Here is a 27,710-nt window from a genome sequence, read left to right on the forward strand (position 1 = left end):
AGTGGATGCTGTGTTATCGCTCTTCCGGCAACACGGATGGTGAGGCGGAAGCGGAACGGTATCCGGATCCGGTGGGAGGGACAAACGGAAGTGCCTTGTGTCACACGCCAGTCCATATATAAATGTTAATTGGTGACTGTCAGCGACTGGTTTCTGGTGTTCATACATTCCTTCTCGTTATTTTTCGATATCCTGTTCAATTACCATCCAAATCCACAATGTCGAAGTCGAATGGCGTCAGCCTGGCATTCCCCGCCGAAGCAGCGACAAAGGAATATGCAGCATCTCTAGACTCTTCTGATAGCCTTGCTGCGTTCCGGGAGAAGTTCATCGTCCCATCGAAAGCAAACATTGCTTCCAAAAAGCTAGCAAAGCCTGGTTAGTACCATCCTGACAGCTGTAGATCTCGTCACTGATTGTCACAGGCCTTTCGCCCGAGTCATGCATTTACTTCTGCGGTAACTCACTTGGCATTCAACCCAAGGCCACAGCAAAGTACTTAGAAGCACAGTTGGACACTTGGTCATCTATCGGAGTTGGCGGCCACTTCACTGATCTTGAGGGCTCACCCTTGAAGCAATGGCAGCTGCTCTCAGAGCAAGCAGCTGAATCAATGAGCAAGATTGTGGGAGCAAAGCCAGAAGAAGTCGCAGCGATGGGAACACTTACAACGAACCTTCATCTTCTGCTGGCTAGTTTCTACAAGCCGACGCAAACCAAGCACAAGATCTTGATGGACTGGAAGGCTTTCCCAAGTGATCACGTATGTTCGAAAGAGGCTGCCTTCTGCTATCACGGCACTGACTTCAATATAGTATGCTATCGAATCTCATATTGCCTGGCACGACCTGGATCCTAAGGAGTCTATGGTGCTCATCGGCCCAGACGAAGGCGAATACGAGATTTCCACCCAGAAGATTTTCTCTTATATCGACAAGCATGCTGATGAGGCTGCTATGATTCTCCTTCCTGGTATCCAATATTATACTGGACAACTGTTCGACATTCAGAAAATTACTAAATATGCTCATTCACGAAACATGGTTGTTGGCTGGGATCTGGCCCATGCCTTCGCTAATGTTGAGCTAAACCTGCATGATTGGAACGTTGATTTTGCAGCATGGTGCACGTATAAGTACGGAAATGCCGGTCCTGGGGCAATGGGAGGCCTTTTCGTGCATGAACAACACGGAGAAGTCGATTACAGCGCGGGAGAGGATGCACCCAAGTTCCGTCACCGTCTAACCGGATGGTATGGTGGTGATCGATCGGTCAGATTCAAGATGGATAACAGTATGTGTGCACTTTGCTATAGACAACTCCGTGGGCTAGTAAGCTGATTCGATTGATATCCAGAGTTCAAGCCCATTCCTGGCGCTGGAGGGTTTCAGATATCGAATCCTTCGGCTATCGACCTTGCGTGTCTTTGTGCCGCCCTATCGGTGTTTGATGAAACATCAATGGCAGATCTTCGCAAGAAATCAAAGATGCTAACAGCATACCTTGAGTTCCTTTTGCTCAAGGATACTGAAGAGGAATCCAGGCCGTTCAGCATTATCACGCCCACAGACCCCGATGCGAGAGGCGCACAACTGAGTCTGCTCCTCAAGCCTGGCCTGTTGCAGAATGTTGCGCAGAAGTTGCAGGAAGCAGGAATAGTCTGCGATAAGCGGGAGCCGGGTGTCGTGCGTGTTGCTCCGGTTCCTTTGTACAACAGCTTCAGCGAGGTTTGGACATTTGTGAATATCTTCAAGGGTGCGCTACAACAGTGACGGGGGTTCACTAGATCGCTTGTGCAGGACTGAGTTCGATTTTGATAGTGCGCTCTTTGATGGATAGTTTTAGAGATAGATACCAACATATTTTATTCTTAGTGTGAGAGCTTGAGGATCCCTCTGAGGAATGGTCCACAGTCACTGTGCAAAAGCAAATAATATATGTAGGGACTTTATGAGAGACTCATACTGTCGAAGTCATAAGTTTCCGAATCCGTTTCTCGGATCACCACTTCGCAGAAAGTCCTGGGCTTGCGAAAAGAAGTTTGTGGCTAATATTGAGTATTCATCGTAAGTAGGCGAGCCGACACCCATAGGATACTGTGCATCGGCCGTGATGATGGGGGTCTGAATGTTGAATTGAGATGTTGGCGACTGTGGTAGAGATTGTTGTGTATGCAAACGAAAAGGCTCCGGTAAAGGGGACGTCTGCGACACTTCGGCTCCAGGTGTGGGAGCTTCAGAATAGAGTGAGTCCCCAAACATGCGACGGGCTGACTCTGCGTCACTATTGGAAGAATACTCGAGGATCTCCCAGAAGCGCGAGAGATCTATGAGTAAGTACTTATTCTGAGCACCAGACTCAAGTTCATAGGATGCTGACACAGCATCTTCCAAGCTCTGCAATCTGTCCGCCTGTCTGAAAGTCAGCAGATAAAAGTGAGTATGGAAAGATATTCCCTTACCAAACGTGCCATATGTGGCCACTTGCGTCCTAGATTCTGCACGAAACTAACACATTTGTAAAACCTGTTGCGTTTCTCTTCGCGAATGGTAGTGTTCTCCGTGAAGCTAAGCTGCAATTCAATGGTTGCTACCACGGCAGCACTATAGCCCAAGAAAGGATCCGAGACAACGAAAGATCTTTCTTCGAAGTAGTCGATAAAATGAATTATCCATGTCGTGTGCGACGAGATCAAGTCCGAGCTGTGCTGCAAGAAAATCTCGGGAATCGTACTCCGGAAATTTCTGAGGCTGAGAGAGAGCAATAGCGGGTGATTTAAAAGACACAGAATCGTATGATATAGGAACTGATTCAGTAACCATGGTCCCCAGTAATCCCTCCTTTCTTGTAGATCCTCAAGTGTTCTTTCACTCAAGTTCGCTGGCTTGAACCTGTGGCTGTATGGCATCTGCGTTTCCCGTTCCATAAGAGCAGTCAATATTCTCGAATACTCAGATTGTGAAGACCATGGGGGTACGTTGCTAGGCTTCCCATGGCGTCTGACATATTTTGCAGTTTTGGCAAATATTTCACTGAGCATGATCACGTATGCTAAGATGCCCTGATCCTGCATGCCTGATGACCGCATTTCATTCGCCCCGTTGCTTGATGAAATCGTTGGAGGCGGCCGGCTAGGACTTTCTGGGAACTGGGGAAAGCAGCCATCAGGAAAATCTAGATTGTCGAAATCAACTCCGTGAAGACGCTTCAAGAGACAAATACTCCAGAAGCAGCGCCTGCGCTCTTCACGTGCAGCTGGGGGTTGTACTAAGCCAGACTCTAGGCTAAGGTTGGCACATTGTGCCAAGTTCATTGCCAAACTGCAATGGATGCTCGAACGGTGTGTGTTTCCATCTAAAAGTGATCAAGTCAGCAAGGCTATCATTCTGACATGTCAGTGGTCGTATTACTGGCAAAATCCACCAAACTCAAGAGGCATAGGCTCTGAAGAGTTGAGAGCTCTATCGGCCCTTCCGATACCCTCCTCATAACCAAGCCCCTGGCTACTTCCGTATAGCCATTCACAAGTGACGTAAACCCGCCAGTCTGTGAACTCTCGTCCTGAGAGAACCGAATGCTCAGAGCCAACATCGCATATACTATCTCTGGGTCACGGCTCCTCAGGCTATCGAGGAAGCCTTCCTTCTGAAAGAGTGGAAGGGGCTGCGAGTGGCAATATATCAGATAAAGCTCTGCCATCGCGAGCACCTTTTCCCAAGTGGGGAAGGGGATATTTGGGCTTAGAAGGGATGCCACTGCGTTGCTCATTACAGCAGTGCGAGGAGCAGCTTCCCGTGGCTCTTTTCTGGGGCTGTTCTGCCTAGATTGAACAAGTTAGAACACAGATGACATCGCATGAGGGAAGCTATGTATTACCCCAGGGCATCGAGAACTTGCCCCATTCTAGCCTCAAGGCTTCCCAGTCGTTCCTCCTGTAGGAATATATCAGAATTCAGCAATAACTCTGTCATATATATTGGCTTACCAAGATTTCCGAGATCCTGTTCTCTGAGCCGGGAGGCACAGAAGCCCCCTCCCGTGGGATGGCAAGCCCAGCTGTCGAAGATCTATGTTCTCCAGCATAGGCGCATTGCTGGTTTAACCGGGCGCACAAGGAGCAGACTGGCTGCTCCCCAGGACATTTTGCCTTCTTGCGTCTGCGAAGAGTCAGTGAGGAGTGCGTCATATAGTGCAAGATCGGACTAATGTTCCGTCTCACCTGCATGGTTCACAAGCTTGCCGCACTCGCTTAGCCGGCCGCTCAGCAGATGTGGACGCCATGTCACACCCTTATATTCGCGTAAATGTGCAATGTATATAAATCATGGGATACTGGGACTTTTTTGTCAGTTACACCTGCTAGTGGAAGCCTTGTGCTGCCGTACGCAGGGACGCTTATACGCTCCTAGGAGGTACAATATCCCCACTTCTTGAGTATTCTCATTGACAGGTAGCAGTTACCATAGACTATTATCTTCATTGTAAGGCTATCTAAGCCTTGACATCCAGATCGCAGAGCAGACGATATGTACTATGGCTTGAACATCTTGGAGACTGGGATGTTGAACTACCAGCCAAACGTTGGAAGGCCTTCCGCTGATTGTCAACTATTTGGCCGTATCTTGCTTCCCAATTTGGATAAAGCGCCATAAAAAGTATGGATGACTAATCTACGGACAAGCTTCACCTCGATCAGGTAACTACATACAATACGTCTGGGCGATGGTAGCCTATTCGACAATCTTGGGAGGGGAAGTGGCCAGTGTAGCCGAATGATATACAATGTTTATGACCCTGAAGCAGGTTATACCAACTGAACCGAGGAAGTCCAGCAGCGTCGCATCATGCCATTGTAGTAATTCTACAAGCGTTTACTAGGCTCTGCAACCTTTATGTGCTGTGACATGTATCTTTAGACGCAGACAGTGTACAGTTGCAGGCACCCTCAATCTTGCCTCTCCTCGGATCATTGGTCAATGTTTCTCTATCCACCCGAAACAAGCGGACGATGGCTGGGACACAGGGTACTCGGGAATATACGAGAGAAAACGAGGCAGGTATTAACGCTTTGACGCTTTGGAGAAAGTTATATACAACGTCAGTTATCTTTCTTTCTAGCTGCCTATCAGAGAAATAGAGGTACACTGTGTCAAAGTTGGCGAGGACCGCATTTACGCCTTGCCGAACCAGGTCTTGTGGCCCTATGATGAGCATCAGTAAATCTATCAATCACGGACCCCCATTGAAACACGGTATTTCGAGGTGCAACTTACAAAGACCATACGACCCATAGCGTAGGTGGTAGCTAAGAAAGATATACATTAGCCGTGATCCATTGTCAGGGTGTATTTGAAGAGCCTACCGATGCCCATGCCGTAGACGGAGATGAGGTAGGGCCACATGAGGTAACCACTGCGCTCAGTCTGTAGAGATCCCGTATGTTAGGTTTCTTCATTTCTTTTGCGAGCTGGGATTTATTCGCGGGTCAACGGACCTTCCACCACTGGCGCTTGCCGTCGTGCTGCTGGAAAAGGCGCTGGTAGTAAGGGACACGGTTCTCACGGAACACGAACCTATGGAGAGCAAATTATGTTAGCAAGTTGTTTCCAGTGTATAGTCTCGCTTCCGAGTCCCAATTGCACGGAATATTCAGGCAATTGAGCAGCAGAAAGTCCCGACCGACAAGCCGTCAGCCCGGCCGCGCTCAGGAAGCCATGCGGGGGTACAATTGACGAAATGAAATCAGCGAACATACCCAGCCAGACGAGGAGCGGTGCGGAACATTTTGGCGGTGCGCAAAAGCGACAATGGGGGTTATGGAGGTAGTAGGAGGGACAATGGCAGATGAGAGGCTAGCAGCAACAATGATCAGTCGATGTCGTGAAGTGTGGACCCGAACGGTCCTTGAATATCACGTGACTATCCTCCCACTTCCGCCTTTAGGATGCGAGGCTTAATAATTATCACGTGAATATGCAAGCTCCTAACCGTAGCGAGTATAGCGTGTTCTGGTGGAAGCCCGGCCTGCCCAGAAAAGAAGTAGTCCGCGGAATCAAAGGTGTGTGCAGAGCAGACGAAAGCCGCCATTTACCCGTGATCATATGTGCCACTAACACACTTTGTGATAGAGTGCGATTTATGAGGATGGTCAGATTTACTGCCGCCTTCCTTTCGCTCTCCTTTCCTCAAACCTCATGCGCCCGGCTCTTCTTCGACTACTGAAGAGGCCGTCAGCTCTCTCGGTTCTCGACTCCCTGATATCGATGCCAATTGGGGTTGAACAATTGGACGTCCGGCGCACAGCTAAATGTGTTCGATGCTTATCCAAGTCTCATAAGCAAGCAAGAAGCGCGTCAGCAGCGGAGTTGCAACAAACGCCTGCGAATGATTCCTCTTTCTCATCAACGAAACGAGCACTCAGCTTCCGCATATACGAAATCAATACGCCACACAAACAGGCCGCAGCTAAAGGTGGAGGCTCGGGCGACTCGACTCAAAACTCTTTTGCCATAGACCCTCGCAGCCTCGCGTTACAACCGGAGAGGTTGGACTTCGAATCGGACATAGGACATACAGATGACATTGGAACCCGATTAGTGGACGACCCGGTGCATCGGAACGATTTTGCACTCTGGGAGGAGCTACTGCGCTACCGGCAGCGACATTATGGTGATAAAGGCACGTTGGATATATGGGAGGGCTTGACGAACCGAGTTGACGGTGTGCAACTGCCCGTTGAAGGAGAAGTCGCCGATTTCTTTTGGCAAAGCTTCGTGGAAGCTGGCATACGGCACGGTGTCATTCTAAATGAAATCGCTAATTATGCGCTGGCGCTTTGGAGTACAACGGGGAAACGCTGGGAGGGTTTTTATGAGGCTGTTGTTGGTGGCTTTATTGACCGTGGCATGACACAGCAGGCTGTTGGATGGCACAAACGCCTTCATCATCCTCATTTGACACACCCGAACGATATCCTGCATGTCTTCCGGCCGATCGCTCGTTCTCGACAACAAAACAGAGTCACTGGAGCGATAAAGCCAGGGGGGCGGGCTGCCTCATCAAGCTTATGGGCCTTCCGCAGCATCTGCCGCATGACTCCAGGCCACCAGATCTATGCTCCCATCATGTCTACTCTGTTACGCTGTGGTCGGCTTGGCGATGCGCTTTCAATGCACAGACTCCTCATCCAAGAAAATGACCATCCACATTCTTTCGACGAATTCGAGCCATTACTAGAGAGCGCCAAACAGCACGGGCCATGGGCATCCTACCAAGAACTTCATAGCTATGCCTCCCAACGATTCCCTGAAAATATGATCGAAACCGATGATCCTGACAAACTCGCTGCGGAGACTCAAAGCAAGGTGGCGCATGAAGAGAGACCAATTAAGGACGAGTTCGGCGCCCGAATCTTTGCAACGGAGGCTCTTCACTTCGATACAATCCTTTCTGGCTTGAAAATGTTCGGCGTGCCAGCTCTTGGACCGCAATCTCTGCGGGAGATGGCGCTCAGGGCTCGGGGAAGTCAAGATATACTGAGCAAACTTCGTAAGCTTGAACGAGCAGGCATTTCGCTGGGGAACTCTGTCTTTGTGCGTCTTCTTCGCAAGCTTGCCACGGAGAACCGCGACATCCTCTTATCGGACTTGCTCCATAGCGACGAGCATCCCGATGTCCTTGAGGATGCGCGCATACAGGAGTCTCTACTTCTATCTTACTATATGAGTCAGGATTGGCGTCATTATCATATGACCCTTGCAGTCTTGAGTGAACTATCCAACGAAGGGCCAGCTTTGTTCAACATCCATTTTAGGAAACATCTTGCAGCTGGCGAGTGGACTCTGGCCTCCAAGCTGGTTGATGAAATGGCACTGCGCAGTCAAAGCCTCACCAAAGAGAGCATTGACTTCATGGTTGAGAAGGTTCTGACGCCTCGCAGGCCCGGTGTCAGCCCGATCAAGGGTCAGCGCCGTTCCGAAGTCGTGGAAGTAACCTTCCTCTTCCGAGTCTTACGACGCATCGTTCCTGTGGGTGCTTCTGTGTCTCCTGACCTTTGGGTTGAGATGATTAAGCGATTTGGCATGATGAATTGTTGGGATGAGCTTCGAACATGTTGTCTCTGGCTGGCCCGTCATTATTCTTCTAACCCCAGACAAGACCACGCTCCTCTCCAGATCATCTCGCTATCGACTGTACAGCAATCGTCTCATACTACCTCACCTGACGAGCACGGCAATACCATTCTCGGGGCCATCTTCAGCAAACAGACGCAAGCCGCTCTCGTCTATTGGGGGTTCCGGATGCGAGTTTCCTCCAAACGAGACGACTATAATCCTTTCCACATGGAGGGAGGGAATTTTGTTCCTTGGGTGCGCGGACTTGTTCTCCTTCGGGAGCTTGGACAGAACGGTGTGCAGCTTTGGACGAGATGGATCAGACGAGCCTGTCGGCACCGACTTGCTGTTCTATACGGACGACCTCGCCGCTCCAGTCGTCACATGAGTCGCATGTTGCGACGGGAAAACCCATATAGTGTGGAGCGAGTCCTGGGAGATATTGACCGTGCGTGGGGACAGCCCCTCCTGCTCCAGGGTTGTGCACCCAGGGATGTGTATCGGCTGGTGAACCCACCCAGCTCGAAGATGTCTCAACGTCGAACACGTCGAACCTTCTTGAGGGAGAAAAGCCTGCGAGGGGCAGCCTTTGTGAGTAGCCGGTGAATATACTTCATATGTATAATATTGTATTACTACATAGCATTATGATAAAATAAATAAAATGTAATACTAGCCCAGCCCAAGACAAGACACACCGCTCACGTGAAGAAACCCGGGGCAACGCGGCCACACAACAAACGAGACAAACACGGGTGGGCTTCGCCACGGGCAATGGCGTGGCCCCGTCATTGAAGTCAGCGAAAATGCGAAACAGGAGCAGCCATGACCGACCCTTGTTCCTAAGAATAGGTTGGCAGGCAACGCGGCCAGACTCCATCTCCCAGAGCCTTGTTCATACTGGCCCACCGTTACTGGCAGATCAACACTGCCCTCGAAACTTTCTCATGACCCGTAAGGGTGATCCCAAGCCAAATGGCGCGGTTGTTGCCGTGGTTCAGGCTTTGGGAGGCCATGTAGTGCGTCTTGGTAGTCCACACTCTCTGCACATTTCACTCAGTGCTTTCACCAGTGGGGTTTATTGATTATTGCTCTGCCTGCTTGCCTGCATCATCCGCATCCTTTTACACATCCTTTATGGCCCGAATGTTGGATTCTTACTGTGTCTGATTCTTCTTCCTTTCTCTCCTCCCCCTCCTTTTCCTCACTGAAACAATAATTCTCCCTCATCAGGCGCATCAATTAATTAAACCCTTGAATCGAGTAGACTGATAATCCCCCCTTTTTCTCTTGATATACGCGCATTTTGTTGTATCACTTGTTGCTTGGACTTTTCTTCTTGCATGAGTCCTCCCGGCTTATATAGCATCTGAACGATCGATACCCTTTTCCAACCAAACAGAACGCGCAATCACTATGCTAGGACTAGGAGTTCTAGCGCTCCTTCCCTTCGCAGCGGCGAAGGCTGTACGGCCGCGATCCACTGCATGCAACAATTCCCCAGACTTGTGTTCCAAGTCATACGGTGAAATCACTCATCTGGGCGCACACGACAGTCCGTTTCTACGAGATGCCTCGACGGATTACTCTACCTTTGGAGACCAGTAAGTTCAATTGGGAAAGCAGAACGTCAATGCAGTTTGTTGACCAATTCATAGATACTACAACACTACACTCCAGCTCGACGCTGGTGTCCGTCTTGTCACAGCTCAAGTTCATAAGTCGAATTCACAGTGGCGTCTATGCCACTCTAGTTGCGATTATCTAGATGCAGGATTGTTGAGCACATGGCTGTCAGATATCAAAGGCTGGTTGGACTCCAACCCCAATGATGGTACGTTGGTGGCGGACTGTAATTACTCCCAAAAGAGCTAAGAACTGACATCTTCCGTCAATCACCAGTTGTGACTGTTTTGCTGGTCAACTCAGATGACGCAACAGCTTCTGATCTTCACTCGCAATTCGAAACGGCCAATCTCACCAACTACACCTACACTCCGACCTCCCAAACCTCCGCACCGAGCTCGTGGCCAACATTGCAGGAACTGATCAATAATGGTACCCGGTTGATGACCTTCGTGGCATCTTTGGACGCTTCCAACAACACGGTGGCACCGTATCTGATGGATGAGTTCACTTTTATCTGGGAGAACAACTACGATGTGACCTCCGCTTCCAACTTCTCCTGTGAGCCCGATCGTCCCTCGAGCGTCAAGAACGAGCTTTCCACCGCCTTGTCTTCCAACCGCCTCCCATTCATGAACCACTTTCTTTACCAAGAGACATTAGACATTGAGTATCCCAATGTCAGCTACATCTCTACCACCAATGCGGCTTCTGGAGGAACCGGAAACCTTGGCGACACAGCAACCAAATGCAAGAAGGAATACAATGGCCGCCAGCCTACCTTTATCCTGGTTGACTTCTTCGACAAGGGTCCCGCCATCGACACCGTGGACAGTTTGAACAATGTTACCAACGCTACTGGACGGAAGAACCTGACTTCCGTCAGCGTTACCAGCTCGGCCTCCACCTACTCGAACGTTTTCAAGGGTCTGGTCGAAGTCGTCCAGAAAGCCAAGGACGGAGCGAATCCCAGCATGGGAGAGTGGATCTGGGCTGGTGGAGATTGGGGAAGTCTGCTGGGCGGCGGTATTGCAGTCTAAGCTGACCGCTGTGACCTCATACTTCGTTGGAATCTTCACCGTCCTTTCATCCTTCATTTTGATTACTAGCCTATTTAGTACATTGTCATTTTGCATCTATTCCACATATTTACAGTTGCAACATCAGCGCTGGATTTCAAAGTTTTGGACGAGCCTCACGACATTCCTTTGCTATAAATAGGGGGGTATAAGGTTGGCGTTCGGATGATTATCACATTTTGCACAGTGTACCTAACTGACATGACCGTTTCACCATGTCCATAAGCAGCGATAGCATGTAAAAGAAAGGTGCAACTACCGGAGCATATCCACTCAATCGAGTATTACGCACACACATCCCCTCGTAATATCTTACTCAGTCATTTTTCAACAACTCACGGACCTTGTTCACTTTATCCTCAAAGGACTGCTCCTTATCGGTCCTGTAAGCAAGAAAGAGTTAATCATCTTAGCCTGTGTAACCACACCCCACCCGAGCCTCTAGATAAACAAAAGTCCCCAGAAAAGAAGCAAACAAACAAGAAAAATCAAAAGAAAAGAATGAATGAAAACACACCTCGACCCAACACGAATATCCGTCTGAATCCTCACGATACCCTGCTGATGAAGAATCGTATGCGCCTGACCAATAACCTGATGAACTCTATCCCAAGGACCCTCTAGTAGTATGATAGAACCCGTCAGTCAGCAAGCAGCCAATAAAGCATGCCCATGCGCATGCATCAATATAACTAAGTACTACTAGTACAAAAGTATAGTACCATCGGAGGATAAGTTTCCCAATAGCGGTGGTATACATACCGAGAGTGGTGCCAGCTGAATGCATGACGTATTTCAGGCCGGATTTCTCAATAAGGCGCTGAACATCGGCTATTTGGGCGGACACGGAAGGGGATGAGGTGCCGATCTATTATCGTTAGTATAGTATAGTGTAGGATTTTTAGCGAAGTTTACTAAAGTTGGAGAATGCATATGGGGTTATGGGGTTAGAGGTTTGTGGTTCGTGGGTATGCATGTGGGATGATTGATTGATAGATTGACGCTGGACGGACATGATGGGAATGTTTGAATGAATGAATGTGTCACGTCACTTTCATTCCTGAACCGGGTATTGATTGCATGGGTGAAGATGCGGGAATAGTCAAACAGCATGATGCAAATAACTAGACAGTTGCAAGGGAAGGAATAACCCACTGGAATCAAACAGAAATCGGCGGTGCAGTGCGGGGGAGTCGGGATGGATGAGGATGTCTCGGCCATATTTGTTGTGCAGAACCAGATTTGGAGTTGGATAGTTAGTAGTTGTAACTAAATGAATATTCAATTCAATAGAATTGGAAGATCTGATTGCGTGGGAAATGATTTCTACTGGAGGATGGGAATGGATTGACAAGTGGAAGCAGCCAGCCACTTTTTCGGCGGGCAGTGAGGAGAGGAGGAGTTCATCAGCAAAGCGCGGGGCCTTAACGGCGGACGGAGGGGCAATCGTGACTTGCAATCAGTTCGCATTGACATTACACCACTCTATCAGGAGATGCGCATTGGCTAAGTACAACTACTAGCTTATAATCATCGGAAATTGTCGTTACTCGCTTCTCTATGGTGGAATATAATCCCACCCGCTCTCTGAGGAAAAGCTGGCAGGCAACTCCACCGGCGAAGATCTGTACGTTTCCGCGGACAACACATCACCAGAACCAAGATGGAAGACGTATCTTCGAGCACAATGCGTTGCTGTGGATGACGATCGGTTTGTGAGGTCTCATATCTGAAGCCAACTTTACCCTGGCGAAACCCGACCGGGAGGAATTAGTGCTCCTTTGATGCAGGTTTGCTTTTTTTTTTTTTTTCATCTTCCTTCTTCCCCGGATTCCAGCGCCTCCAGCAGCATCATGACCGGTTGGTACTAAATTTGGGCCGACGGCCGAGGATGTCCCTAAGACTCACTATCAACTAGATAGACTAGACTACTGCTGTGGGTGTGGGAAGATGGATCTGGATCTAACGATCCTGGGGCAGATGCTAGTTTTACTAGCGAATCGTTTGTCCGATTTTCCCTTTGGTGACCCTCTTTTTATTCCTTGCTCTTATTTCTGGTTTCTCAAAGAACAAGTCAATAATGGTTGTCCCACCCAGTTCCTATGAGGGGGAAACACAACTGACAAGAGGACCTATGGCCAACAATGGCCTGCAGAGAAAACAAAGGAGGTGCTCGAGGCTCTGGCAGGATAAGACGGGAAGGGAAGAACGCCTTCAAATCGTCAAATCGCACTGGGCCCTTGCTTGGGTCGTCTGTCATCTGCAATTGTTTCGGTCCGCCCCTCTGGTACCAAATTCGCATTCACCAACCTAGATTTGTCGACTTCTCTTGCCTCGTGGCTAATCTCCTATCCTCACTGGCTTCGCTCACCCTCCTTGATCAATTTCATTTTCAGCTGAGATTATTTCTTCTCCTTCAGTTGGCCGACTCTCCTTCTGAACAGCCCATCCGACCGGGTGTGACGCAGCCCTGCTGGTCCGACCGTTTTGTCTTCCAGTGCGCTTCGTTAGTTTGTCCCGATAGTTCACTAGCGACTACGGCAGTATCGCTCGCATGATTCAGCATATTCCGTGACGCTCAGTCAACTCTATCTACCTTGTACTCCTCACCCTCGACCTCCAACCAGCGTCTGCTCAGCTGTCCACGTTTCTGACCGCCTCTTCTCGTCGCGGTGCAGCGTCAGGACCCGGGCTCTGTCGACGTTTGCGTGCCCGACGCCTTGCGTTTAAGCGCTCACCCAGATTTCGCTTCGGACGGTAACCACTACTCGTTACTTTTCTCATTTACGAAGTCTTTCTTATCTTGTCACAGTATTGGCTAGCTGCTCGTGTCGCTTGAAGCGTCAGATGCGCGCTGTGGTAACAATACTGAGACCTTTCGAGATAAATCTGCGCGCCGTGATATGATTGGCATGGGATCCGCCTAAGGCTCGCACGGCCAAGCGCCACGGGGCTGAGACGACCTAATCCCTGCACAAGGCTCGTCCTTCCCAGATCTAGCGACTGTTGCCACTAGACGCAATCGGGTTGGGGGATTTCCCTCCAGAATCCCTGAGCTCATCACTTGCCGTGCGGGTGATTGAGTAGGCCTTAAATTACTGAGATCGATCACCTGAGAATAGTGGGCACAGTCCGTTCGATTTCATCGAGCAGCTTATCCTCCCATCCGTTGAGAGCCAATTGGCCGATTGTAACGAGGCTCCGTACTTGCAAGAAGCGTGAATACTTGCCTGAAAGAGAGACAGTTGAAGAGACAAGATTCGCCCGACTGTTGAACTAGTATTTTAGATCAGCTACTCCCCTCTCTCCACGTTCAGGCTCGCGCTGCGCTGGACGCTTATCCATCCCCCTGGAAGGCCCAGTGTCCGTTTTAAGTGATTTGCATCTGCGTACATGAAGAGGCTGCATGTTCCCTTTTCCACTGCACACTGAATTCTTGCCTGCTGCGCCTCGGACTTTTTCCTTGCGGGACTAATTCAAGCCCACGTGACTCTATACATCACGTTGCGCGCATACCACGGAGCTAGAACGTTTGCTGTTACTATATTAACCAGGGCTGTAGCATTCTTGCGGACGTCTGCTTGTGGCATTTGTCATGGTTCTTACCTCAGTCGACTACCATCGTCATTGTTCGTCTTCCACTTACCTGACCAATGACAAAGCCCAATCTACTAGAGCTCCCAGTAGGAGCTCGGCTCGTTTACCTCGCGGAAGGCGGCGCCAATGTCATCTATCGGATCCTCGCTCCGGCACAGATGGACTTTGATGGAAGAAATGATCTCCCTGTGACTGTTTCCAACTCACTACCTAGCACAACAGGTACATTCCAAGTGCCTGCCAAGTTTAAGGGTAAACTGCTTCGACTCCGCAAGGATACGAGCGCAGGCATCTCTTATCAGGAGATTGCACGCAATTTTGACAGATGCATACGTCCTCTTTTCAAACCAGAAGAGCTGGTTGATCAGGAGCTCGTTTATCTCCCCAGAGGGCTTGTTCAAGGGTGCAATGAACAGCTACAGGCAGCAGAGCGAAGCGGCCAGCGTCCAAAACGACGCCAAGGGGTGTACCTCTCTACGGTGGAGCCGTTTGGGCTACTCATAACAGACATGACTACATTCAGCATTCCCGGAACGACGCTGTCAGAGTTGAAACCTAAGTGGCTAATTCAATCCCCCTCTGCACCCCCGAACTCCCGGAGATGCCGAACCTGCGCACTCCGCGATATGAAGAACCAAAAGGCACGCAAGAAGGGATTGGCGGAAGAACAATCATTCTGCCCCCTCGACCTGGTATCTGACAGGTTCGACAATGTCCTCCGTGCGGCCCAATTTGTCAAGGGATGCAAAGACCAGCCACGGCTGGCAAAAGTACTTTATCGAAATGGAACGCTGCAGAGGCTCCTGACACATCAGAAAGCCTTACAGGATGTGGGGCTTTATGGTCCACCGCCAAGTTCGCGCGAAAAGTCACTTGCGATGACGCTGCGAGACTGTACAATGTTCATCAGGGTAGGTACATCCATAGCTTTCGCCGGCGCGCCACGTGTCCGCTAACATCAGCATAGATGCCACGCGACGATTCCGGCCGTGTGGAGATTAGGCTGGGGGATTTGGACCTCAAAACCGGGGCTGGCGGGAAAGCCAAGTACTGGCTGGACCTGGAGCACCAATTGATCGTGGAGGACTGGTACGCAGGGGCCAAGAACAACGTATCGGAAAGCGAGTGTGCTCAGCAGAGTCCACGGGCGCATTCACAGTCCTCGATATAGGGGTCCGTAATAACGTGTCTTGAACTATTTCCTGCGTCTTACAGCTACAATCTGCAATAGCAGCTGCGATGATTAGGGGTTTCACAGCACCCTATTGAGGTATGCACCAGGCGACCCATTATGGCATGTCGCACGGTAATGATTGACGGCCTTTCTCTTTCTTCGTTTCTTGTGCATCGTGCTTTTGATATCATGTTTCTACTCACTTTTTAATGTTCGGTTGGCATATTTGCTTCATGATTATGTTGCTTGCATTTTATCGGGGCAGGGAGGGTCAGTGATACGTCTTGCTACAAATTTAATGCATCTCTTTTCCGGTTTCGGTCATGGTTCTTGCTTGATGTGTACACTAGTTACTTAGGGATTCACTTCTTACTCTATGGCTTTATTGGATAATATATACACTTCCGCAGTACTTGATATCATCTCATAGCAGTATCTGTGTCTTAAGTATAATTCAATGTAGTCTCTTTACCAACACAAGTTACTTGACTATCCCACCAAGTAAATGACGTCACCCGCTCACCCAAAGCCAGGATCGGGATTTCCGACCGAATACCCCGAACGGAGGCCCAATAATTCACCGACCGACCTCGAAGCCCAGAGAAGGAGAAGGACAAGACTACTTAACTCTATGCAATAAATCAAAGTAATAGAACCCCACAATTGACATCAATCTTCTTCCAAAGCGGAGGAAGTCTTTGCCCTTACAAATCAGCCACAGTCCAAGTAATTACTATCCAAGTAACTAGGTTGGTAGAGTAACTAATCATTGATGTCCATTAATAAGCGTATTCATCCGTAATTCCGCGCCGCCCTCGCCTCTTTCCTCCGCGCGGATGCTTTTAACGGCTTGGGGGGGAGGGCGGAAGAAAAAGGTGTTGTTGTTTGTTGTTGATCATGCGGTTACATCTCCTGGGATTAATCGGGGTTTGTCTAGCGGGACTTGCATTATTGGTTTTTACCGAGAATATTATTACTAGTAATCTCTTTGCTGCGACGACACATACAAATATCATGGCTGTCCCGAGGGTTCTTGCTCGTCGGGTTTTCCGTTCTTCGTCTTCATCTTCTTCGTTGTTTGGATTACGGGGCAATAATCTTCCTGCTGTTAATACGCCTTCGCCTTTGGTGACTACTTCTGCTTCTGCTTCTGCTGTTAGATCGTTTTCGTCTACTGGGTCAGTGAAGATGCCTTCTCAAATGCCTAGCTCCGGTGCGCTCGTGGATTTGGCCAAGGGTCGCCATTCCATTTACAAGCTCGGGAAGAATAGCCCCGTGCCGGACGAGAAGATCGAGGAGCTTGTTAATCAGGCTATTTTGAATGTTCCTAGTGCGTTTAATACGCAGTCGACGAGGTTGGTTGTTCTGCTACATAAGGAGCATGAGCGCCTCTGGGATATTACGATGGATTTGTTCCAGGCCCGTGTGAAGGAGGGGACGCTGCCTGAGGAGATGTGGAAGAATCAGACGCAGCCGAAGCTGCAGGGGTTTAAGAATGGATTGGGAACTGTATGTCAATTGCTTGCGTTCATGCCGGGATATTGTGCTAATTGTGTGATAGATCCTCTTCTATGAAGACCCCGCGCACATCGAGCCTTTCAAGGAGAAGTTCCCTACCTACAAGGACCAGTTCGAGCCTTGGGCCCACCATACTAATGCTATGCATCAGTACTTCTGTATGTCTTTGACCTTGCTTCATCTTGACTTGGGATCGTAATGCTAATGGATACAGTGTGGATCGGTCTTGAATCTCTTGGCTTCGGTGCCAACTTGCAGCATTATAACCCGCTTATCGATGCTCCTGTGGCCAAGCAGTGGGATATTCCTACTGACTGGCGGCTTATCTCTCAGTTGGTGTTTGGTAGCCCCGAAGTAGAGGGTCAGGAGAAGCCGAAGAAGCCCGTTGAGGAGAGAGTGAAGGTTTATGGCAAGTTGTAATTGTGCTAGCTGGCGGTGGCTTGGTCATTTCGCTTTGTGTCTGTTAGACTAGATGGTTTGTAAGTTAGCGCAACATCAATCCAGTATTTAGGATCAATACAGTATAGATATTACCAGAAGTCTAGATGTGTTTCAAAAGCCATCTTTCCGGATATAAGGTCATGCTAAGGATTGAAAGAACTGGAAGTCAATATATCAAAATTGAACTGGCTAGTATGTTCTCCTGATATATTATACCCGAGTGACTATTACCCTATCGTCTACTGAACAGACCAGCTAACGTCAAAAATGCAGCATATTCATATTGCTATTATACATACCCAGAAAAGCACACCAATCAAGAAAAGAAGATACCACTCCTTCCCATCTCAGATACCCTCCTGAGCCTTCCTCCAGCAAGCACAACCTACTCCTTCCAAATACTGTACATTCAGCAAGCCAACCCACCCAACATGGTATACCTAAAAGCAAACCATCCTCAATTGACCCTATCCTCCCAACCCTACCTCTCGTCTACACCCTCCATCCCTCCCTATCCATAACGAACCCCATTCATTCATCTATCCTTATCCTATTCATACACATACACCATGCCGAACCTCCTAGCAACAACCCTCACCCTCATCTTCACCATCCTCTCCCTCCTCCCTCACAGCAGCTCCAGCCACCCCATCAACGAAACCACCCACTCCTCCACTGTCCCCTACGGCCTGCTAATCACGCACTGCACCGTCCCCAACACCATCGCCCTAACCTTCGACGACGGGCCCTCAACCTACACACCCCAGCTTCTCGACCTCCTCAGCGAATACGGCGCACGCTCCACCTTCTTCGTGAACGGCTACCGACTTCAGGAGAGTGCTCCCATCTTACAACGTATCTACAACGAAGGGCACCAGATAGCCTCTCACACGTAAGTTCTCCCCCATCCCACTATCACCATCCAGCACCACCGCAATCAAACACAATGATTCATTTATACTAAGTACTTCATAGGTTCGGCCACTCCTTCCTCCCCGCCCTCGACAACCCCACCATCATCAACGAGATGAACACCCTCGAGTCCCTCTTCCGGACCTTCATCGGTCGAGTCCCGACTTATATGCGCCCGCCCTTCCTAGCCGTGGACGGACGGATCCTCGCATTGATGACAGACCTCGGATACCATGTTATCGGGGCGAGCGTGGATACGAAGGACTATGAGAATAATACGCCGTGGTTGATTGGGGAGAGTGTGAGGAACTTTGTGGAGGGTGTGCAGGCTGGTGGGACGGTGGTGTTGGCGCATGATACGCATGCTCAGACGGTTTGGACTTTGACGAGGGTTATGTTGGAGGAGAGTAGGAGGAGGGGGTTGGTTGGTAGGTTTTCCTTTCCTTTCCTTGGCTTTTACTTGGGGTGTGTTGTGAGTGAACGGTGGTGCTGATGGTTGTTGTGTTTAGTTACGACTGTGGCCGATTGCTTGGGGGAGCCGATGGATTTTTGGTATCGTTAGATAGTGTGTTGGCTATTGGAGTGTGGTGGTGCAGTCAGTGTAGAATGTTATATATTTTGCATGACTCGCATGCAAAATAGTATGCATCTGCTCCGTTTCGGTTTTGTTGAAGTGTGTAAACCGTGTATTAGATATAATCGTAAATATATATATCCTGTAGTAGTAGTATAACCGACCCTCCGAAAACGCCCCAACCATTTATCTATACCATAATGCAAACAAATATCAACACAACTCCGTCCAAACCCAACACCCCCAATGCAATGCTATACAGCCGAGCACAAATTAAAAGAAATCCTTCTCATCCAACCACTGTGTATCAATCGCATACGCCACCAAATCCGCCGCACAGCACATATCCTCATGCCCACTCTCCAAATCCAACAACTCCAGAACAGCCTGCAACCGATCCTCCAGCGTCTTCTTCAACTGAGAGATATATTCCTGCGTCGCAGCCGTAACTCGCGGTCTGTACTCCAGCTGCTGCTGGTGCTGCTGCTTTATCTTCTCCAGCGGAGATTTCGCTACCTGCTTCTTCAGGCCTTTATTAGGTGAGCAGGGCGCGAGTGGCTGTCGAGCAGGTGTAGTCGGTGCCGTGGGTGCCGGCTCGCTCTTTCTGTTTTTGAAGAGGGACTTGAGTAGGAATACGAGCCAGACCAGGTTGGTTCGTGGGGCGTATTCGGCCCAGATGCCTGGGATGTCCGGGGATTTCTCGGTCTTGAGGGGTTCGCCGTGGTAGACTTCGGAGCGCATGCTGTGGGTTGTTGTTAGTTGGGCTGGTCAGGTCTATCGGGGATTTCTGTACGTACTATCTGTAGGTATTTCGTAGCATGATCTCGTCTTCGTCGCGGCCGATGGCATCGAAGATTTGTTTCTTGTCTAGATCTGAGGAGGCGACTTCGACGAGCTCTGCTTCTTCGCCCATGCGTAACGCGGCGCGGGAGAGGGAGTAGTCGATGATGGTGGTTTCGAGGGTGCTGAGTCCGAAGCCACTTGTGAATGACTGGCTGATGATTTCGTGGTCGGTCGGTGGATCCATGCGGCCTTCGGGGCGTGTGCTTCGTATGCAGACGTTACCGAGGTGGAGATCTCGATGCTGTGGTTATGTTAGTGATGGTGTTATGGTATTCTGAAGAATGGGTGCGAACCTCGAACAATGCGTATTCCTCCGCCCGCGCAAGGGCCATTGCGACTCCCCAGAAGATGTCGTAGATCTGAAAGATGGATGACCAGGAAAACTTTTCCAGCTCGCAGCCAGCATCGTCCATCTCAATGATTGCCCAGAGTTGTGAATCGGGGTAGGCCCGTTTACTAGACGGGTTTGGGTTCAGACAGTCGTCCTTGGTCTTCTTGTAGTAGTCCCACGCCGTTTGGAAGTTCTCGGGGAAGCGACCCTGAACGACGTGGATCTCCCGAAAGCGAGCGAACCCGGGGATGGGATCTAGATACTTGAGCATCTTTACTTCAGATACAATCTCCTCGATGCTAGTGAACTTCTTCGAACCAGGGCCGCTCTGCGCGCGCAGAGGGACCACCTTGAACACGCCATCACCGTAGGCCTTTAAGCGCGCAAGTTTGGACTTGGACATTTCCTTTTTGCACAGCTCTTCCCGCAGACGTAGTTTGTAGACTTCTCCGTAGGAACCCTCTGCGATCTTCACCACTTCCAACAAGTTGCCTGCCCGGGCGGCCCATGATCCAAATTTTTGTACGCTCTGCGCGGCGACCGGGGATAAGGCTTCGTTCAGAATTGGCCGAACGTAGGCATTTGCCTTCTCGTCTGTGACGCAGCCGGATGATAGTCGCGGTGCTGGCTTGTCCTTTCTTGCAGATCGCCGCCCGCTCTCTGTTGTTCCTTCGGTAGCTTGCTTGCGCCTTCGAGGTCTCTCGACAGACACCGTCGGGCTAATCCTCACTTCGACCATCGTCTCATACTTTGTACTTTCTTTAGTGTTGCGGTTTGGCGACAGCTGTTCGGACGGGGATGGCTCGTCTTGCGGTTCTGATACAGGGGCGGGTGTCGCTTCCGGCATAGGTGTTTCTTGTTCAGTCTCATTAGGTTGGATGTCCTTCTCGTCAACTTCTTCGACCTCGACCACCTCTTCCTCAGGCTCCTCCGGCTCTGTCTCTTGAGGCACAGGCTCGTCTATCGTAACCTCAGCCAGCTTCTCTCTCAGCCCCTCCACAGCACCCCGAACGGCTTTTTTGGCATCCTTTTCCAAAACCTTGGCTGGACTTCGCTGTTCAAACACTGCTCTGGGCGCATCCGCTCTTCGTTTCCCGTACACCTTTCTCTGTGCGCTTGTGCGTGTTCTGGTGGCTGGTCTTGAATTCCATTGTCCAGGGGTTGTGTTGTCGGCCGCGACAACAGGTGAGGATGGGGATAGCATGGTGATGTGGTGATGTGGTGGTGTGAGGATCGAGTGATCGTGATAGAGTTGGTCCTAGTGGCTCAATGAGCCTATCGCCCGCGTGTATTCAAGAATGTGCCCAAGATTGAGGAGAGCAGCTGCTGCGGCGGAGATTCGGTGGAAGCCACTGATGCTTACCAGGGCTATTGATGCCTTTCCTAATCCGGGATAGTTGCTTGGTTGCTGGGGTAGATGTTGCTTATGTAAGTGGGTCGTCATTGCCATTTTGAATCATAAGCTTAAGAAGGTCAGTCCGATTCTGATAGTGGTGCTTATAGTTTTCTGTTGGGGTTTTTTGAGTGATTCACTGTCTCATTGCATTAACCTAATGTTTTCATGGTGTTTCTCTACTCCAACTTCAAAAGAAGATGCTGATGTCTGGAAATATAGTTCAGAATTGTAATTTTTTTTTTTTAATACCGAGCTCTCAATTGGTAGTACAGAACCCGAGGGAGATGTAGCTAGGAAGACAAGGCTCTAGCATGAAAATTCCCGACCAGAGGGACAACAATGAACTTAACTTGTGATTATTATTGAAGGGCTCTGAGTGGTGATAGTAAGGTTCCGAGCTGGAATGGCCGGGATGAAAGGAAAGGCCTCGGCAAGCTCGTGTATCGGAGGCTTTCCGTGGATTGACCTGCCAGAGACTTTTGGGCAAGTCACCTGCCAGATTAGGAATATCTAGCGCAATGTTTGGCTCCCAAAGAGGTAGCGGACTACCGATCACATCCCTGGTAGACTATGGACGTTAGTGACATGCATATATCTAGTTTTTGGGACTCGTTAATTAGACAGGAGTCATAGGAGAGAGACATGGACGACTTCGGAGATGTACCCCGTACTCCGTAAATAGAGTATGGAGGTGGAAAAGGGAAATGGGACGGGTGGATCGGCATAGGATTCCACTGCTTCTGGCCCGTCAAGTCCAGCACGGGCCTGGCAGTGAAATTGCGAGGATGGGCGGGCTGGACGGGAAGAATGATACAATGGAGTGTTTGAGATGGGGGGATTGTAGTCTACTACTAGATAGAAGGATGAATGAATGTATGTCGACGGATAAGAGGATGGATGACATGAGTCCCATATTCCTGCCTGGGGAGCATGACGATCGGTGCCTCATGACGCGCGACAACCAGTTAATTTTGATGGCCGGTTTTACAGTCGGAGGAGATCGGAAGTAAGCAAACTACACACAGTCTTTGAGTTAAAGGAGGGCTTTGCTGTGCTGCTCTTTTTGCTATTGTAATTTTCCCGGTGCAGCGGGTTACTAGTGTATTACCGCTATGACCTACCGTTGTGCGGTGACGTTATTCCTGCCGCTGGGGGAAATTTTCTATACCCTACCTTCACAAAGAATCATCCCAGGAGATTTGTAGTTTGGCTGATAGCTGTAGACAGGCTGGTAGTGTGATATACAAATAACAGACAGCATCTGAATGATTTCTTGTCTTCTAGAATAGTAGAATGCCCACGATAAAAAGAACCCGACTGAGCCGCCGCGTAGATCACGCGAGCGCAACACCGCTGAACCAAGTACTGTAACCACCAAAACCGTAAAACTGACTGGCCGGACGCTCGGGATTCCTCGCCTTCTTTTTTCTTTCCATCCGTCGCCCTTTTCATCTTTTCCCTTCATTCCGGCTTATCGGCGCATCAACCCTTCCTCGCCCCTCTCCCTTCTTTCTCACTCTCACTCACACTCACACACCTTCTACCTTCGACGGCGATACCTCCGCACTTCCGCCTGATCCTCAAATACGTCTCGATATCCCTTTGCGTCCTGTTGTCGATTATCCCACATTTCCCCATGTCGCCGCCTCCGCTGAAATAAAACCCACCCATCATTGAATGACCCGCGATGGCGTTCAACTTCAACTGGTCGCCGTTAATGGCGGACGCGAGCTTCTACACTCGCGCTCAGGAGCTACTCACTGCCGCCTTGAATAAATCGCCAAAACCGCCGATTATCGTCGATGATATCCATGTCACCGAACTCAATCTCGGTTCTATCCCGCCCGAGCTGGAGATCTTGGAAATTGGAGACCTGGCCGAGGATCGCTTTCGAGGCATCTTTAAGATGTCCTATACGGGCGACGCCTTTCTGACCCTGAAAACCCGCGTCCAAGCAAATCCGCTCAATACCTATCTTCTCACCCGACCGTCCTTTGCGACTCCCTTGCCGGTCGCTGCAGCGTATGTGTTGTTGGATTACCCTAATACGCAGCCAAGCGCATCCTTGCTGACCTGATCGCCTTGAACTGCAGAACTCCGTTGACTATTCCCCTTCAAATCACCCTTTCCGACTTCAAACTTTCCGGCTTCGTTATATTAGTCTTCTCGAAGCAAAAAGGCATCACAGTTGTCTTCCGAAATGACCCCCTTGAGTCACTCAAGGTGTCGTCGACATTCGACTCGATTCCCTTTGTGCGCGACTTTTTACAGCGAGAAATAGAAGGCCAGCTTCGCGTTTTGTTTATGGATGAGTTGCCCGCCATCATTCATCGCCTGTCTCTCCGATTATGGGTTCCAGAATACCGGGTTGGAGAGGAAATGGCTAATCGCGCTACCAACACCGCGGGTGAAGGACCTGGCCAGGATCCTCTGGCGAGTCCTCCGCAGGATCCCGTGGATGCTCAGGGCAACGCTTTGGATGAATCAGAGATCGCTTCGCTTTCGTTGGATTCCTCGGTCGAGACGCACTCCTTGTTTTCACAGAAGAACTTGCTCCGTTTGGCTGCACTTACGGATTCCCAGCGAACGCTATCACTGTTCACTCCGTCTATCCAAGAAGTGGTTTACCGCGCATGGACGTCGCCTTCTGACGCGGGCGAAGTTTCGGGTGGCGTAATGTCTCCCTTGAGCCCTGCACTTTCCCGGACACATTCCCAGGTTGGCGGGATGTCCTCCTTCCAGGATACAGCCAGCATGGTATCTTCACAGACTCGGTCTTCGACGAATACCCACACTTTCAGCAGCTACGGTCTGAGCTTGGGAGCTGGCCGCCATTCGAAATCCAATGCTCGCAGGCGGAAGAAGCGTGTGGTGGACCTGCGTCGTCCCAAGGCTCCAGAGGATGCCGCAAGTGTGAGCGGCGATAGCACCTACACCGAGACCACCAGTGCACCGTCTGTCTGCTCGGCACCTTTGCCGGTGGTCAGCGAACAGACCGATGACCCAGTGACTCCCCCGCTGTCTCCGAACAGTGAACTACACCTTCCCACGGTTCCCGAACGACACCGCTTGAGTATTTCCAGGCAAATGCCCCGCCGCGACATCGCGACTGAGATGTTTCGTGAGACCGGAGAGTCGTCGGCTCAGCCGTTCAACCACTCGGCGGTTGATGTCGACGCTACTCCGCGGGTGGCGGTACACCCCTATATTCCTGCTCAACATGAGAACGAGAAGGGAGAAGCAAGCGCCTCGCGCCAGCTCCCTTCCAAGGCACTCCCATTCTCCGATACCAAGCCGACATCCAGCATCGTTGACCAAGCGCTGGTGGAACGACTGGCCGGAGAAATTGCTCGTCGCATGCGGGAGGAGAAATTGACTCCCGGCAATTCTTGCAGTTCGTTCTGGGATCGTCTCAGCCATGATGATGCCCCTCCGGCGTACGGTCAGTGACTAGTGCAGCCTTGTGGGCGTCTTTGTACTCTTTTATCTTCACCAATTCTTTTCTCCACGGCTAGGATGCTCATACCCGTGCAATCCTCCCAGCTTCAGCGAGTCTGGAGCATTTCATGACCGATACGACACTGCATTTAATCTTGACTGTGCTTTACTGTGTTTTAATTGTTTCCAAGCGGGCTTTAGAACTTTGTACATTGATTGGACTGTACTCATAAAAGAATCTGGCGTGTTTTTTTTTTCTTCTCTTTCTGATTTTTGACCTGCGTGAGCGATCTGTTTCTGAGGGATACCACTTCGCTCGCTGACTCTCTTTGACTGTGATTTTCTACTCTACTCTCCTTTGTCCACTCTTTCTCTTTACTGATATTTTTCTGCTTGATTTGGGATTTTTGGAAGCTGGAAGCACGCAACCGATGGAGGAGTCAAAAGAATGACTGGCAAATCTGGGTTTAGTTTTGCCTTGCCGAATTGCCGTAGAGTTTCGAGCAATGCTACTGTATATTTTTTCTGATGCAATTGCGATAGCACGTATTCTCGCTTTGAAGCAAAATCACGATCGTAATAAGGAATAGTCATAATCCTCCGAAATCCCCACGATCTAAGCGTTCTCCTTATCTTTTGGGGGTTTGACGCCAGAGCGGTCGGCTCCACCGTGGCTCCGATCGGTTTGCGACGAACGTCAACCATTTAACTCAACCTGACGCCCGTTCGCTTCCCTCTTCTTCCCTTCCTTCCTCCGCCACGTCGCCAGTTTCCCTACCCGTCCGTTCCCCAGTCCGTCCAATTCCCCATTCCTCATCATGGCGGGCCTGTTCAAGAACGTCTTTGGCGGTTCCCAGTCCTCGAACCCAGCCAAGGTTGACGATGGTGAGTCTCACAACACGCACACCCCAAACCCCAGCTTTTGCCTCGAGCTCTGTACCCCAGGAAAATCAACCCTTCCCCAAACTTCCTTTAATTGCTCTCCCAGCTCTAGTTCAACGCAACAAACAATTCTCTAATTACTTTTTCCAATGCAGACTTCGCCGACTTCGTCGAAGCCCCGGAGCCCTCCCCGGCCTCCCTCGTCGCCGGGTCCTCATCCATCCCAGCCGTGAACACCCAAGGCGTCACCCCAGTCCCCTACACCAAATGGTACCGGGTCTGGGAGCGGACCTCGCCGCGAGACTTCATGCAAGAAGCGACCGTGATGCCCATCATCCTCTTAATCATCCTCTTCCACTTCTGGGGCACGCGCAAGAACCGCCGCAAGGCGCGCGACTGGGCGCAAGCTCACACCTCCGCTCTGCAAAGCGAGTTCGCCGTTGTGGGTTTCGACGGCCCCAGCAGCAGCAACAGCGAAGGACAACCCGACCCCGAGGCTCTCCTCAAGGAACGCTCCGCTCAAGAATTCGCCTCCTACGCGACCGGTCGTCAGAACGTGGCGTTCGTGGACGTGGCCATCAAGCTCCCCAAGCGGTACAACCCTGTCACTTTCTGGACGGAGACTGTCCTGGGCTTCTTGTTTGAGAGCTGGTCCCCCCCGACGGAAACCTACGAGGCTACTGCGTACACCTTCGACGGAAAGGAGAAGGACGTTGTCCCGCTTCCGGCTAATGATCGCTCTTCCCTCAAGGTCAACAACTCAACCTACGATGGATTCATCTGGGCTGTCGTGCACAAGAACTACATGCGGAAGTTCCGTCAGGACCGCTACGACGCCAGCATCACTTTCACCAGGGATAACAACAAGCTGCCTAACTGGGTTACGGTCATGACCGAGAGTGCGGAGATCACAGATGCTTTGCTCACGAATGAGCTTGCCCAGGCTATTGAGAAGGCCGGCAATGACTTCAAGTACTTGATTGTTACTGATCAGCCCGTCGATAAGCCCATGAAGTGAGTTTCCCATTCCCCTTCCCCCCAAAAAACAATACCACCTATTTCCCAAACCGAGCACACGTGCTAATCAACACCCATCCATGCAGAATCGAGGAAACCACCCCCCGCAAGCGCATCGAACTGTCCGTCACTCTCCCCAGCAGCGCCGAAGGCTACAGCACCACCCTGCCCCTCTTCACGCAGTTCCTCCGCTTCGCCGACCGTCTCGTCGGCTCTGCCCACTTCCGCCCCGAAGTGATGCGCAAGGTGCGCAGCACTCGCGATGAGGAGATCAAGAAGCTGCGTCGTGCCGATGAGGAGGAGAAGGCCGAGGAGCGCCGCCTCGCCGCCGAGAAGGTCAAGAAGGAGGACAGGGAACGTCTCCTTCGTGGTATGTCTGCCGACGAGCAGAAGAAGTACCTGGAGCGTGAGCAGCAGAAGGAGCACCGTCGGATGATGAAGAAGAGTACGCGTAGGGGGTGATTTCTGTTCTCATCTGTTCTATTCTCTTATTGAACGAACTGTGGATTGGGGGAATGTGGGACATCGGCTATCGAAGTCCCAGCTCAAGTTATGGTTTGGTGGTGAGGCTGTTCGTTCGTTGTATATCTTCATGTACAATGTATTCGTAATTCTTTTTCTTATTTGGATGATGATATGGGATGATGGGGGCTGGATTTGGTTGGAGCGATGCCGTGGGGTCAGTCGTGTTCTTGACTGACTGCAGTGGTTTAATTGATCTACTAATGTATCTTGATGGCATGAAGGCCTTTTGGTTCTGAGTAATAC

The 27,710-nt window shown here is 50.3% G+C and overlaps 12 protein-coding genes across 12 annotated transcripts; 8 read left to right on the forward strand and 4 right to left on the reverse strand.

The window, feature by feature from the left end:
• The first annotated feature begins 165 nt into the window (after positions 1-165).
• Positions 166-1,889, forward strand: BO79DRAFT_174011 (kynureninase). The gene is made up of 4 exons (XM_025679709.1): positions 166-378; positions 426-763; positions 816-1,293; positions 1,357-1,889. Exons 1-4 carry the CDS (start codon positions 219-221, stop codon positions 1,770-1,772), a joined length of 1,392 nt encoding a protein of 463 aa, XP_025539249.1. The 5' UTR covers positions 166-218; the 3' UTR covers positions 1,773-1,889.
• Positions 1,890-1,932: 43 nt separating this feature from the next.
• BO79DRAFT_266621 (putative C6 transcription factor) lies at positions 1,933-4,281 on the reverse strand (the record flags this gene model as incomplete). Its single annotated transcript, XM_025686986.1, has 6 exons — positions 1,933-2,411; positions 2,462-3,354; positions 3,411-3,820; positions 3,877-3,932; positions 3,986-4,157; positions 4,220-4,281. 6 exons carry the CDS (start codon positions 4,279-4,281, stop codon positions 1,974-1,976), a joined length of 2,031 nt encoding a protein of 676 aa, XP_025539250.1. The 3' UTR covers positions 1,933-1,973.
• Positions 4,282-4,920: 639 nt separating this feature from the next.
• On the reverse strand, positions 4,921-5,844 carry BO79DRAFT_209314 (cytochrome c oxidase subunit 7). Its single transcript, XM_025682582.1, has 5 exons — positions 5,756-5,844; positions 5,495-5,573; positions 5,363-5,423; positions 5,274-5,305; positions 4,921-5,201 (listed from the first exon to the last, which is right to left on the reverse strand). The coding sequence occupies exons 1-5, from the start codon at positions 5,782-5,784 to the stop codon at positions 5,172-5,174; spliced, it is 231 nt and encodes a 76-aa protein (XP_025539251.1). The 5' UTR covers positions 5,785-5,844; the 3' UTR covers positions 4,921-5,171.
• A 129-nt stretch (positions 5,845-5,973) lies between these two features.
• BO79DRAFT_287873 (uncharacterized protein) lies at positions 5,974-8,720 on the forward strand (the record flags this gene model as incomplete). The annotated part of the gene is made up of 2 exons (XM_025688634.1): positions 5,974-6,060; positions 6,129-8,720. The coding sequence occupies 2 exons, from the start codon at positions 5,974-5,976 to the stop codon at positions 8,718-8,720; spliced, it is 2,679 nt and encodes an 892-aa protein (XP_025539252.1).
• Positions 8,721-9,186: 466 nt separating this feature from the next.
• Positions 9,187-11,058, forward strand: BO79DRAFT_195762 (uncharacterized protein). Its single transcript, XM_025681153.1, has 3 exons — positions 9,187-9,718; positions 9,773-9,948; positions 10,017-11,058. Exons 1-3 carry the CDS (start codon positions 9,531-9,533, stop codon positions 10,778-10,780), a joined length of 1,128 nt encoding a protein of 375 aa, XP_025539253.1. The 5' UTR covers positions 9,187-9,530; the 3' UTR covers positions 10,781-11,058.
• Positions 10,939-12,191, reverse strand: BO79DRAFT_245721 (thiamine-binding protein). Its single transcript, XM_025685491.1, has 4 exons — positions 11,975-12,191; positions 11,582-11,687; positions 11,337-11,439; positions 10,939-11,202 (listed from the first exon to the last, which is right to left on the reverse strand). The coding sequence occupies exons 1-4, from the start codon at positions 12,038-12,040 to the stop codon at positions 11,136-11,138; spliced, it is 342 nt and encodes a 113-aa protein (XP_025539254.1). The 5' UTR covers positions 12,041-12,191; the 3' UTR covers positions 10,939-11,135.
• A 2,281-nt stretch (positions 12,192-14,472) lies between these two features.
• On the forward strand, positions 14,473-15,587 carry BO79DRAFT_218257 (inositol-pentakisphosphate 2-kinase; the record flags this gene model as incomplete). Its single annotated transcript, XM_025683409.1, has 2 exons — positions 14,473-15,327; positions 15,384-15,587. The coding sequence occupies 2 exons, from the start codon at positions 14,473-14,475 to the stop codon at positions 15,585-15,587; spliced, it is 1,059 nt and encodes a 352-aa protein (XP_025539255.1).
• A 1,017-nt stretch (positions 15,588-16,604) lies between these two features.
• On the forward strand, positions 16,605-17,613 carry BO79DRAFT_174028 (nitroreductase family protein; the record flags this gene model as incomplete). Its single annotated transcript, XM_025679710.1, has 3 exons — positions 16,605-17,099; positions 17,152-17,266; positions 17,323-17,613. The coding sequence occupies 3 exons, from the start codon at positions 16,605-16,607 to the stop codon at positions 17,526-17,528; spliced, it is 816 nt and encodes a 271-aa protein (XP_025539256.1). The 3' UTR covers positions 17,529-17,613.
• Positions 17,614-18,118: 505 nt separating this feature from the next.
• Positions 18,119-19,023, forward strand: BO79DRAFT_228958 (chitin deacetylase; the record flags this gene model as incomplete). The annotated part of the gene is made up of 3 exons (XM_025684005.1): positions 18,119-18,441; positions 18,525-18,889; positions 18,971-19,023. 3 exons carry the CDS (start codon positions 18,119-18,121, stop codon positions 19,021-19,023), a joined length of 741 nt encoding a protein of 246 aa, XP_025539257.1.
• Positions 19,024-19,200: 177 nt separating this feature from the next.
• On the reverse strand, positions 19,201-21,481 carry BO79DRAFT_195770 (uncharacterized protein). Its single transcript, XM_025681154.1, has 4 exons — positions 21,114-21,481; positions 20,172-21,074; positions 19,833-20,119; positions 19,201-19,777 (listed from the first exon to the last, which is right to left on the reverse strand). The coding sequence occupies exons 1-4, from the start codon at positions 21,411-21,413 to the stop codon at positions 19,309-19,311; spliced, it is 1,959 nt and encodes a 652-aa protein (XP_025539258.1). The 5' UTR covers positions 21,414-21,481; the 3' UTR covers positions 19,201-19,308.
• Positions 21,482-23,292: 1,811 nt separating this feature from the next.
• Positions 23,293-25,055, forward strand: BO79DRAFT_218261 (MDM34 family protein; the record flags this gene model as incomplete). The annotated part of the gene is made up of 2 exons (XM_025683410.1): positions 23,293-23,627; positions 23,699-25,055. The coding sequence occupies 2 exons, from the start codon at positions 23,293-23,295 to the stop codon at positions 25,053-25,055; spliced, it is 1,692 nt and encodes a 563-aa protein (XP_025539259.1).
• A 732-nt stretch (positions 25,056-25,787) lies between these two features.
• BO79DRAFT_195776 (CCDC47 family protein) lies at positions 25,788-27,688 on the forward strand. Its single transcript, XM_025681155.1, has 3 exons — positions 25,788-25,928; positions 26,081-26,939; positions 27,029-27,688. Exons 1-3 carry the CDS (start codon positions 25,862-25,864, stop codon positions 27,402-27,404), a joined length of 1,302 nt encoding a protein of 433 aa, XP_025539260.1. The 5' UTR covers positions 25,788-25,861; the 3' UTR covers positions 27,405-27,688.
• Positions 27,689-27,710: the final 22 nt, after the last annotated feature.

The sequence above is a fragment of the Aspergillus costaricaensis genome (assembly GCF_003184835.1).
Source record: "Aspergillus costaricaensis CBS 115574 unplaced genomic scaffold BO79scaffold_17, whole genome shotgun sequence".
Taxonomy (NCBI): domain Eukaryota; kingdom Fungi; phylum Ascomycota; class Eurotiomycetes; order Eurotiales; family Aspergillaceae; genus Aspergillus; species Aspergillus costaricensis.

What these genes read in the sequence shown, in the direction of transcription:
- BO79DRAFT_195770 (XM_025681154.1), bottom strand. Translation starts at nt 21,413, where the DNA reads ATGCTATCCCCATCCTCACCTGTTGTCGCGGCCGACAACACAACCCCT. An exon ending in AGGAATACGCATTGTTCGAG is followed by an intron (nt 20,120 to 20,171) that starts GTTCGCACCCAT and finishes ACATAACCACAG; the next exon opens with CATCGAGATCTCCACCTCGG. An exon ending in CTACGAAATACCTACAGATA is followed by an intron (nt 19,778 to 19,832) that starts GTACGTACAGAA and finishes AACAACCCACAG; the next exon opens with CATGCGCTCCGAAGTCTACC.
- BO79DRAFT_245721 (XM_025685491.1), bottom strand. Translation starts at nt 12,040, where the DNA reads ATGGCCGAGACATCCTCATCCATCCCGACTCCCCCGCACTGCACCGCC. An exon ending in TTCAGCTGGCACCACTCTCG is followed by an intron (nt 11,440 to 11,581) that starts GTATGTATACCA and finishes TCATACTACTAG; the next exon opens with AGGGTCCTTGGGATAGAGTT. An exon ending in GATATTCGTGTTGGGTCGAG is followed by an intron (nt 11,203 to 11,336) that starts GTGTGTTTTCAT and finishes TCTTGCTTACAG; the next exon opens with GACCGATAAGGAGCAGTCCT.
- BO79DRAFT_195776 (XM_025681155.1), top strand. Translation starts at nt 25,862, where the DNA reads ATGGCGGGCCTGTTCAAGAACGTCTTTGGCGGTTCCCAGTCCTCGAAC. An exon ending in CCCAGCCAAGGTTGACGATG is followed by an intron (nt 25,929 to 26,080) that starts GTGAGTCTCACA and finishes TTTCCAATGCAG; the next exon opens with ACTTCGCCGACTTCGTCGAA. An exon ending in CCCGTCGATAAGCCCATGAA is followed by an intron (nt 26,940 to 27,028) that starts GTGAGTTTCCCA and finishes CCATCCATGCAG; the next exon opens with AATCGAGGAAACCACCCCCC.
- BO79DRAFT_195762 (XM_025681153.1), top strand. Translation starts at nt 9,531, where the DNA reads ATGCTAGGACTAGGAGTTCTAGCGCTCCTTCCCTTCGCAGCGGCGAAG. An exon ending in TACTCTACCTTTGGAGACCA is followed by an intron (nt 9,719 to 9,772) that starts GTAAGTTCAATT and finishes ACCAATTCATAG; the next exon opens with ATACTACAACACTACACTCC. An exon ending in GGACTCCAACCCCAATGATG is followed by an intron (nt 9,949 to 10,016) that starts GTACGTTGGTGG and finishes GTCAATCACCAG; the next exon opens with TTGTGACTGTTTTGCTGGTC.
- BO79DRAFT_174011 (XM_025679709.1), top strand. Translation starts at nt 219, where the DNA reads ATGTCGAAGTCGAATGGCGTCAGCCTGGCATTCCCCGCCGAAGCAGCG. An exon ending in CAAAAAGCTAGCAAAGCCTG is followed by an intron (nt 379 to 425) that starts GTTAGTACCATC and finishes TGATTGTCACAG; the next exon opens with GCCTTTCGCCCGAGTCATGC. An exon ending in AGGCTTTCCCAAGTGATCAC is followed by an intron (nt 764 to 815) that starts GTATGTTCGAAA and finishes ACTTCAATATAG; the next exon opens with TATGCTATCGAATCTCATAT.
- BO79DRAFT_209314 (XM_025682582.1), bottom strand. Translation starts at nt 5,784, where the DNA reads ATGTTCCGCACCGCTCCTCGTCTGGCTGG. An exon ending in GCAAGCGCCAGTGGTGGAAG is followed by an intron (nt 5,424 to 5,494) that starts GTCCGTTGACCC and finishes GGATCTCTACAG; the next exon opens with ACTGAGCGCAGTGGTTACCT. An exon ending in CTATGGGTCGTATGGTCTTT is followed by an intron (nt 5,202 to 5,273) that starts GTAAGTTGCACC and finishes TGCTCATCATAG; the next exon opens with GGCCACAAGACCTGGTTCGG.